The following is an 11,758-nucleotide window of genomic DNA, read 5'->3' on the forward strand; positions in this document are numbered from 1 at the left end:
CAGGAAACATCTCGAATAAACAACCTAACTTTGCACCTAAATCAATTAGAGAAGGAAGAACAAAAAAACCCCAAATTTAGCAGAAAGAAAGAAATCATAAAGATCAGATCAGAAATAAATGAAAAAGAAATGAAGGAAACAATAGCAAAGATCAATAAAACTAAAAGCTGGTTCTTTGAAAAGATAAATAAAATTGATAAACCATTAGCCAGACTCATCAAGAAAAAAAGGGAGAAGACTCAAATCAATAGAATTAGAAATGAAAAAGGAGAAGTAACAACTGACTCTGCAGAAATACAAAAGATTATTAGAGATTACTACAAGCAACTGTATGGCAATAAAATGGACAACCTGGAAGAAATGGACAAATTCTTAGAAATGCACAACCTGCCGAGACTGAACCAGGAAGAAAGAGAAAATATGAACAGACCAATCACAAGCACTGAAATTGAAACTGTGATTCAAAATCTTCCAACAAACAAAAGCCCAGGACCAGATGGCTTCACAGGCGAATTCTATCAAACATTTAGAGAAGAGCTAACACCTATCCTTCTCAAACTCTTCCAAAAGATAGCAGAGGGAGGAACACTCCCAAACTCATTCTATGAGGCCACCATCACCCTGATACCAAAACCAGACAAAGACGTCACAAAGAAAGAAAACTACAGGCCAATATCACTGATGAACATAGATGCAAAAATCCTCCACAAAATATTAGCAAACAGAATCCAACAGCACATTAAAAGGATCATACACCATGATCAAGTGGGGTTTGTTCCAGGAATGCAAGGATTCTTCAATATACGCAAATCAATCAACGTGATACACCATATCAACAAACTGAAGGAGAAAAACCATATGATCATCTCAATAGATGCAGAGAAAGCTATTGACAAAATTCAACACTCTTTTATGATAAAAACCCTGCAGAAAGTAGGCATACAGGGAACTTTCCTCAACATAATAAAGGCCATATATGACAAACCCACAGCCAGCATTGTTCTCAATGGTGAAAAACTGAAACCATTTCCGCTAAGATCAGGAACAAGACAAGGTTGCCCACTCTCACCACTCTTATTCATCATAGTTTTGGAAGTTCTAGCCACAGCAATCAGAGAAGAAAAAGAAATAAAAGGAATCCAAATAGCAAAAGAAGAAGTAAAGCTGTCACTGTTTGCAGATGACATGATACTATACATAGAGAATCCTAAGGATGCTACCAGAAAACTACTAGAGCTAATCAATGAATTTGGTAAAGTTGCAGGATACAAAATTAATGCACAGAAGTCTCTGGCATTCTTATACACTAATGATGAAAAATCTGAGAGTGAAATTAAGAAAACACTCCCATTTACCATTACAACAAAAAGAATAAAATATCTAGGAATAAACCTAACTAAGGAGACAAAAGACTTGTATGCAGAAAACTATAAGACACTGATGAAAGAAATTAAAGATGATACAAATAGGTGGAGAAATATACCATGTTCTTGGATTGGAAGAATCAACATTGTGAAAATGATTCTACTACTCAAAGCAATCTACAGATTCAATGCTATCCCTATCAAATTACCACTGGCATTTTTTACAGAACTAGAACAAAAAATTTCACAATTTGTATGGAAACACAAAAGACCCCGAATAGCCAAAGCAATCTTGAGAACGAAAAATGGAGCTGGAGGAATTAGGCTCCCTGACTTCAGACTCTACTACAAGCCTACAGTAATCAAGACAGTATGGTACTGGCACAAAAACAGAAATATAGATCAATGGAACAGGATAAAAAGCCCAGAGATAAACCCACACACATATGGTCACCTTATCTTTGATAAAGGAGGGAAGGATATACAGTGGAGAAAAGAGAGCCTCTTCAATAAGTGGTGCTGGGAAAACTGGACAGCTACATGTAGAAGTATGAAATTAGAACACTCCCTAACACCACACACAAAAATAAACTCAAAATGGGTTAAAGACCTAAATGTAAGGCCAGACACTATCAAACTCTTGAGGAAAACATAGGCCGAACACTCTATGACATAAATCACAGCAAGTTCCTTTTTGACCCATCTCCTAGAGAAATGGAAATCAAAACAAAAATAAACAAATGGGACCTAATAACACTTAAAAGCTTTTGCACAGCAAAAGATACTATAAACAAGACCAAAAGACAACCCTCAGAATGGGAGAAAATATTTGCAAATGAAGCAACTGACAAAGGATTAATATCCAAAATTTATAAGCAACTCAGGCAGCTCAAGAACAAAAAAAACAAACAACCCAATCCAAAAATGGGCAGAAGAACTAAATAGACATTTCTCCAAAGAAGATATAGAGATTGCTAACAAACACATGAAAGAATGCTCAACATCATTAATCATTAGAGAAATGCAAATCAAAACTACAATGAGATATCATCTCACACCGGTCAGATTGGCCATCATCAAAAACTCTAGAAACAATAAATGCTGGAGAGGGTGTGGAGAAAAGGGAACCCTCTTGCACTGCTGGTGGGAATGTAAGTTGATACAGCCACTATGGAGAACAGTATGGAGGTTCCTTAAAAAACTACAAATAGAACTACCATATGACCCAGCAATCCCACTACTGGGCATATACCCTGAGAAAACCATAATTCAAAAAGAGTCATGGGGGAGTCTCAGCGTCCCGCTCGCTTGGAGAGAGGTGCCTCTTTTCCCTCTCCCTCTCCTTAAGAGTTGTCTGCTGGTTCTCAGCTTGAAGAAGATTCTACAGTCCTTATTGATCCTTTTTCTTGGCGTTACCATTTTTTGAAGCAAAGTTAACCTAGTTTTCTAGTTTGAGCTTTCTTTTTGGCCATCTTCTAAAAAAATTTTTTTAAATCTATAAACTAGACAAGAGATAGTTCTACAATGTCCAAGTCATTCCAGCAGTCATCTCTCGGTAGGGACTCGCAGGGTCATGGGCGTGACCTGTCTGCAGCAGGAATAGGCCTTCTTGCTGCTGCTACCCAGTCTTTAAGTATGCCAGCATCTCTTGGAAGGATGAACCAGGGTACTGCACGCCTTGCTAGTTTAATGAATCTTGGAATGAGTTCTTCATTGAATCAACAAGGAGCTCATAGTGCACTGTCTTCTGCTAGTACTTCTTCCCATAATTTGCAGTCTATATTTAACATTGGAAGTAGAGGTCCGCTCCCTTTGTCTTCTCAACACCGTGGAGATGCAGACCAGGCCAGTAACATTTTGGCCAGCTTTGGTCTGTCTGCTAGAGACTTAGATGAACTGAGTCGTTATCCAGAGGACAAGATTACTCCTGAGAACTTGCCCCAAATCCTTCTACAGCTTAAAAGGAGGAGAACTGAAGAAGGCCCTACATTGAGTTATGGTAGAGATGGCAGATCTGCTACACGGGAGCCACCATACAGAGTACCTAGGGACGATTGGGAAGAAAAAAGGCACTTTAGAAGAGATAGTTTTGATGATCGTGGTCCTAGTCTCAACCCAGTGCTTGATTATGACCATGGAAGTCGTTCTCAAGAATCTGGTTATTATGACAGAATGGATTATGAAGATGACAGATTAAGAGATGGAGAAAGGTGTAGGGATGATTCCTTTTTTGGTGAGACCTCGCATAACTATCATAAATTTGACAGTGAGTATGAGAGAATGGGACGTGGTCCTGGCCCCTTACAAGAGAGATCTCTCTTTGAGAAAAAGAGGGGCGCTCCTCCAAGTAGCAATATTGAAGACTTCCATGGACTCTTACCGAAGGGTTATCCCCATCTGTGCTCTATATGTGATTTGCCAGTTCATTCTAATAAGGAGTGGAGTCAACATATCAATGGAGCAAGTCACAGTCGTCGATGCCAGCTTCTTCTTGAAATCTACCCAGAATGGAATCCTGACAATGATACAGGACACACAATGGGTGATCCATTCATGTTGCAGCAGTCTACAAACCCAGCACCAGGAATTCTGGGACCTCCGCCTCCCTCATTTCATCTTGGGGGACCAGCAGTTGGACCAAGAGGAAATCTGGGTGCTGGAAATGGAAACCTGCAAGGACCAAGACACATGCAAAAGGGCAGAGTGGAAACTAGCCGAGTTGTTCACATCATGGATTTCCAGCGAGGGAAGAACTTGAGATATCAACTATTACAGCTGGTGGAACCATTTGGAGTTATTTCAAATCATCTGATTCTAAATAAAATTAATGAGGCATTTATTGAAATGGCAACCACAGAAGATGCTCAGGCTGCAGTGGATTATTATACAACCACACCAGCATTAGTATTTGGCAAGCCAGTGAGAGTTCATTTGTCCCAGAAGTATAAAAGAATAAAGAAACCTGAAGGGAAGCCAGACCAGAAGTTTGATCAAAAACAAGAGCTTGGACGTGTGATACATCTCAGCAATTTACCTCATTCTGGCTATTCTGACAGTGCTGTCCTCAAGCTTGCTGAGCCTTATGGGAAGATTAAGAATTATATACTGATGAGGATGAAAAGTCAGGCCTTTATTGAGATGGAGACCAGAGAAGATGCAATGGCAATGGTTGACCACTGTTTGAAAAAGGCTCTTTGGTTTCAAGGGAGATGTGTAAAAGTTGACCTGTCTGAAAAATACAAAAAATTGGTACTCAGGATTCCCAACAGAGGCATTGACTTACTGAAAAAAGATAAGTCCCGGAAAAGATCTTACTCTCCAGATGGCAAAGAATCTCCAAGTGATAAGAAATCCAAAACTGATGGTTCCCAGAAGACTGAAAGTACAACCGAAGGTAAAGAACAAGAAGAGAAATCAGGAGAAGATGGTGAAAAAGATACAAAGGATGACCAGGCAGAACAAGAACCTAACATGCTTCTTGAATCTGAAGATGAGCTACTTGTAGATGAAGAAGAAGCAGCAGCACTGCTAGAAAGTGGCAGTTCAGTGGGAGATGAGACAGATCTTGCTAATTTAGGGGATGTGGCATCTGATGGGAAAAAGGAACCTTCTGACAAAGTTGTGAAAAAAGATGCAAATGCGAGTGCTTCAGCAACTGCGAAGAAAAAGCTTAAAAAGGTGGACAAGATCGAGGAACTTGACCAAGAAAACGAAGCAGCGTTGGAAAATGGAATTAAAAATGAGGAAAATACAGAACCAGGTGCTGAATCTGCTGAGAACGCTGATGATCCCAACAAAGATACAAGTGAAAACGCAGATGGCCAAAGTGATGAAAACAAGGAGGACTATACAATCCCAGATGAGTATAGAATTGGACCATATCAGCCCAATGTTCCTGTTGGTATAGACTATGTGATACCTAAAACAGGGTTTTACTGTAAGCTGTGTTCACTCTTTTATACAAATGAAGAAGTTGCAAAGAATACTCATTGCAGCAGCCTTCCTCATTATCAGAAATTAAAGAAATTTCTGAATAAATTGGCAGAAGAACGCAGGCAGAAGAAGGAAGCTTAAGATGTGCAAGAAGCTTAATGATTTCAAAGAAAATAATGGTTCTTTGTTTTTAAATGTTAACCTTTTTTAAATACAATACAGATAGTTAGAAGAAAACTATTGTACTCTTTTGTTATAGTGGAAAAATAATAGATGTCTGTTCATGTGTTAAGTGTTATAGCAAAAATACATATACGGTTAAGTTAATGAAGAATTGTTTTTGTTTTATCAAAATGGTAACAGACAGAAATACTTGGTAGAGACTGACTTCATATGCTACTTAAGACACTTGCACCACTAAGAAAGATAGGTAGAAACATTCAGAGAAATGAAATTTAGTAGTTCCAAGCTTCAAAGAAATGTCAAAACTTTTGATTCCATTCAATAAAGAACAAAACCAATTGTATTTTTATTACTTTCATCTGAAACATTCCACATTTTAATCTGAGCCTTGCAGACTTTTCATTTGCAGTTCGAAGCATTTTTTGTTTTGTTTCATTTTTTGAGAACTTCATTAATGTGAGATTGGTAATTAAAATGCAGGTGCAGTTTTCTTTTAATGTCATGCTGTTTAGGTAATAAGAAATATTAAGTAATTGGCTTTAGATTTTGTAATTTTTTCCCTAAGTTCCTGCTAGATTTCGTATTCTAGTAGTCAGTGTATTTTTCAGTGAAATATAAAAATATTCCCATTCTCTTTGACCAGTATTAATTTCTTGAGATATTGCTTGTCACTTGAATCCTGTAGCTGTCATACATCTGGTATAAGCACATTTGATTTTTTTTTTTTTTTTTTTTTTTTTTTTTTTTTTGCGGTATGCGGGCCTCTCACTGTTGTGGCCTCTCCCGCTGCGGAGCACAGGCTCCGGACGCACAGGCCCAGTGGCCATGGCTCACGGGCCTAGCCGCTCCGCGGCATGTGGGATCCTCCCGGACCAGGGCACGAACCCGTGTCTCCTGCATCGGCAGGCGGACTCTCAACCACTGCGCCACCAGGGAAGCCCGCACATTTGATTTTTGAAGTGTGTAGACCATCTCTTCATATTTTCAAGATGTAATTTTACATTTCTGCATTTTAAAAACAGTTTGGCCATAATCTTAGACGCACGCTTCTAATTCATATACTGCATATGTGACCTTTGTGAACAGAAATTTGCATGTATAATCTGTGTTTACTTGTAACTTTCTGGTTATATACTGCTTATATCTGTGGATTCAAGTTTCTGAAGTGAGTACCAATAAAAAAAAAAACTTAGGCCATGTTCATTGGTTATACATGTTTGAAATGTTAACCAAAAAAAAAAAAAAAAAAAGAGTCATGTACCAAGATGTTCATTGTAGCTCTATTTACAATAGCCAGGACATGGAAGCAACCTAAGTGTCCATCAACAGATGAATGGATAAAGAAGATGTGGCACATATATACAATGGAATATTACTCAGCCATAAAAAGAAATGAAACTGAGTTATTTATAATGAGGTGGATGGAACTGGAGTCTGTCATACAGAGTGAAGTGAGTCAGAAGGAGAGAGACAAATACCGTATGCTAATACATATATATGGACTCTAAGGGAAAAAAATGTCATGAAGAGATTAGCGGTAGGACAGGAATAAAACACAGACTTACTAGAGCATGGACTTGAGGATATGGGGAGGGGGAAGGGTGGGCTGTAATGAAGTGGGAGAGTGGCAGGGACATATATACACTACCAAATGTAAATTAGATAGCTAGTGGGAAGCTGCCACATAGCACAGGGAGATCACCTCTGTGCTTTGTGACCACCTAGAGGGGTGGGATAGGGAGGGTGGGAGAGAGGGTGATGCAAGAGGGAAGAGATATGGGAACATATGTATATGTATAACTGATTCACTTTGTTGTAAAGGAAAAACTAACACACTATTGTAAAACAGTTATACTCCAATAAAAATGTTTAAAAAAAAATAAATAAATAAAGCATAAATCTTAAAAAAAAGGGAGAAGACTCAAATCAATAGAATTAGAAAGGAAGAAGGAGATGTAACAAGTGACTCTGCAGAAATACAAAAGATTATTAGAGTTTACTACAAGCAACTCTATGCCAATAAAATGGACAACCTGGAAGAAATGGACAAATTCTTAGAAATGCACAACCTGCCGAGACTGAACCAGGAAGAAAGAGAAAATATGAACAGACCAATCACAAGCACTGAAATTGAAACTGTGATTCAAAATCTTCCAACAAACAAAAGCCCAGGACCAGATGGCTTCACAGGCGAATTCTATCAAACATTTAGAGAAGAGCTAACACCTATCCTTCTCAAACTCTTCCAAAAGATAGCAGAGGGAGGAACACTCCCAAACTCATTCTATGAGGCCACCATCACCCTGAGAACAAAACCAGACAAAGATATCACAAAGAAAGAAAACTACAGGCCAATATCACTGATGAACATAGATGCAAAAATCCTCAACAAAATACTAGCAAACAGTATCCAACAGCACATAAAAAGGATCATACACCATGATCAAGTGGGGTTTGTTCCAGGAATGCAAAGATTCTTCAATATATGCAAATCAATCAACGTGATACACCATATCAACAAACTGAAGGAGAAAAACCATATGATCATCTCAATAGATGCAGAGAAAGCTATTGACAAAATTCAACACTCATTTATGATAAAAACCCTGCAGAAAATAGGCCTAGAGGGAACTTTCCTCAACATAATAAAGGCCATATATGACAAATCCACAGCTAGCATCGTTCTCAATGGTGAAAAACTGAAACCATTTCCACTAAGATCAGGAACAAGACAAGGTTGCCCACTCTCACCACTATTATTCAACCTAGTTTTGGAAGTTCTAGCCACAGCAATCAGAGAAGAAAAGGAAATACAAGGAATCCAAATAGGAAAAGAAGAAGTAAAGCTGTCACTGTTTGCAGATGACATGATACTATACATAGAGAATCCTAAGGATGCTACCAGAAAACTACTAGAGCTAATCAATGAATTTGGTAAAGTTGCAGGATACAAAATTAATGCACAGAAATCTCTGGCATTCTTATACACTAATGATGAAAAATCTGAGAGTGAAATTAAGAAAACACTCCCATTTACCATTGCAACAAAAAGAATAAAATATCTAGGAATAAACCTACCTAAGGAGACAAAAGACTTGTATGCAGAAAACTATAAGAAACTGATGAAAGACATTAAAGATGATACAAATAGGTGGAGAGATACACCATGTTCTTGGATTGGAAGAATCAACGTTGTGAAAATGACTCTATGACCCAAAGCAATCTACAGATTCAATGCTATCCCTATCAAATTATCACTGGCATTTTTTACAGAACTAGAACAAAAAAATTCACAATTTGTATGGAAACACAACAGACCCCGAGTAGCCAAAGCCATCTTGAGAACGAAAAATGGAGCTGGAGGAATTAGGCTCCCTGACTTCAGACTATACTACAAGGCCACAGTAATCAAGACAGTATGGTACTGGCACAAAAACAGAAATATAGATCAATGGAACAGGATAGAAAGCCCAGAGATAAACCCACACACATATTGTCACCTTATCTTTGATAAAGGAGGGAAGGAAACACAGTGGAGAAAAGAGAGCCTCTTCAATAAGTGGTGCTGGGAAAACTGGACAGCTACATGTAGAAGTATGAAATTAGAACACTCCCTAACACCATACACAAAAATAAACTCAAAATGGGTTAAAGACCTAAATGTAAGTCCAGACACTATCAAACTCTTAGAGGAAAACATAGGCAGAACACTCTATGACAAAAATCACAGCAAGATCCTTTTTGACCCATCTCCTAGAGAAATGGAAATAAAAACAAAAATTAAAAAAATGGGACCTAATGAAACTTAAAAGCTTTTGCACAGCAAAGGATACCATAAACAAGACCAAAAGACAACCCTCAGAATGGGAGAAAATATTTGCAAATGAAGCAACTGACAAAGGATTAATATCCAAAATTTATAAGCAACTCAGGCAGCTCAATAACAAAAAAACAAACAACCCAATCCAAAAATGGGCAGAAGAACTAAATAGACATTTCTCCAAAGAAGATATACAGATTGCCAACAAACACATGAAAGAATGCTCAACATCATTAATCATTAGAGAAATGCAAATCAAAACTACAATGAGATATCATCTCACACCGGTCAGATTGGCCATCGTCAAAAACTCTAGAAACAATAAATGCTGGAGAGGGTGTGGAGAAAAGGGAACCCTCTTGCACTGCTGGTGGGAATGTAAATTGATACAGCCGCTATGGAGAACAGTATGGAGGTTCCTTAAAAAACTACAAATAGAACTACCATACGACCCAGCAATCCCACTACTGGGCATATACCCTGAGAAAACCATAATTCAAAAAGAGTCATGTACCAAGATGTTCATTGTAGCTCTATTTACAATAGCCAGGACATGGAAGCAACCTAAGTGTCCATCAACAGATGAATGGATAAAGAAGATGTGGCACATATATACAATGGAATATTACTCAGCCATAAAAAGAAATGAAACTGAGTTATTTATAATGAGGTGGATGGACCTGGAGTCTGTCATACAGAGTGAAGTAAGTCAGAAGGAGAAAAACAAATACCGTATGCTAACACATATATATGGACTCTAAGGGAAAAAAATGTCATGAAGAGATTAGTGGTAGAACGGGTAGAAAACACAGACTTACTAGAGCATGGACTTGAGGATATGGGGAGGGGGAAGGGTAAGCTGTGACGAAGTGAGAGAGTGGCAGGGACATATATACACTATCAAATGTAAATTAGATAGCTAGTGGAAAGCTGCCACATAGCACAGGGAGAGCACTTCTGTGCTTTGTGACCACCTAGAGGGGTGAGATAGGGAGGGTGGGAGAGAGGGTGATGCAAGAGGGAAGAGATATGGGAACATATGTATATGTATAATTGATTCTCTTTGTTGTAAAGGAAAAACTAACACACTATTGTAAAACAGTTATACTCCAATAAAGATGTTTTTAAAAATAAAAACAGTTGAAAATAAAAAAGTAATGCAAAACATAATTTATTAATGTGAAGAATGATGTATTGACTCTAGTTGTAAGCTACTAATATTATCATATATCAGCTCAACAACTAGCTTTTCTTTTTTGGAATAGTGATAAATAAAATTCTTAAATCAGACTTGAGAAATAGTTGAAATATTCATTCCAGAAACATAGTTAAACAGGCACACTTTCTAATTTTAATGACACAATAATGGCTTATAAAATGAGAAATTTCTTTTGTGATGTAAATTAGTATATGAATAAACATCTAATTTAAATGACAAAACCCCAAAACAAAAAAAAAATCTGCCTGCCAAGGCAGGGGACACGGATTTGCTCCCTGGTACGGGAAGATTCCACATGCTGCAGAGCAAGTAAGCCCGCGAGCCACGATTACTGAGCCCACGCGCCACAACTACTGAAGCCTGCGCGAATAGAGCCCGTGCTCCGCAACAAGAGAAGCCACTGGAGTGAGAGACCCGTGAACCTCAATGGAGAGTAGCCCCTAATTGCCGCAACTACAGAAAGCTCATGCATGGCAAGGAAGACACACCACAACCAACAATAAATAAATAATTAATTAAGCAATTAATTTAAACTTATATTTAAAAAAGAAAGAAAAAATCTCTGCTTGTAATTCCCCGGTGGTCCAGTGGTTAGGACCCCGTGCCTCCAATTCAGGGGGCCTGGGTTCAATCCCTGGTTGGGGAACTAAGATCCTGCAAGCTGGCACCACAGCCCAAATAAAAATGAAATAAAATAAAATATACTTAAACAAGAAGTAAACTCTGATTCAAGGTCTAAAGGGTGAGAAGGTGTTTATCAGGCCAATATGTGGGCAGAAAATTTTTCCCATTTCAGTAAGTAGCACCTCCGTTTACTCAGTTACACATCCTTAACCACATTCCCCACATCCAATTCATCACTAACTCCTATTCACCTCCAAGCCATCACTAACCTTCCAAATAGGACTCTAACCTGCCTGCTTTACTCCATCTCCAAGGCAACCACTGTGCACAAAGCCAGTCTCCTAATGAGTCTCCCCAAATCTACACCTGTCCCCTCCTAGCCATTCTCTTACAATAGCCTGCATGGTGTATGAAAAAGGCATCTCTGCTAACACCACTTCTCTGTTTATACCCTGAAATGGCTTCCCACCAAGTTTACGATAAATCCCAAAGAGATGATGGACTGGAGTTTGAAAGACAAGGGGGTAGGGTGTTAGGTTAGAAAGAGGGATAACAGGTCCAGACAAACAACAAAAAGGGCTGAAAAGAAAATGATAAGCACTTGCACAACAGTCC

General features: G+C 38.4%; 1 protein-coding gene across 1 annotated transcript; it reads left to right on the forward strand.

Annotated features, from left to right (window-relative positions):
• The first annotated feature begins 2,657 nt into the window (after positions 1-2,657).
• On the forward strand, positions 2,658-5,823 carry LOC131765944 (matrin-3). Its single transcript, XM_059079974.2, has one exon. The coding sequence runs from the start codon at positions 2,889-2,891 to the stop codon at positions 5,436-5,438; it is 2,550 nt and encodes an 849-aa protein (XP_058935957.1). The 5' UTR covers positions 2,658-2,888; the 3' UTR covers positions 5,439-5,823.
• Positions 5,824-11,758: the final 5,935 nt, after the last annotated feature.

This window comes from Kogia breviceps, chromosome 11, assembly GCF_026419965.1.
Source record: "Kogia breviceps isolate mKogBre1 chromosome 11, mKogBre1 haplotype 1, whole genome shotgun sequence".
Classification (NCBI taxonomy): Eukaryota; Metazoa; Chordata; class Mammalia; order Artiodactyla; family Physeteridae; genus Kogia; species Kogia breviceps.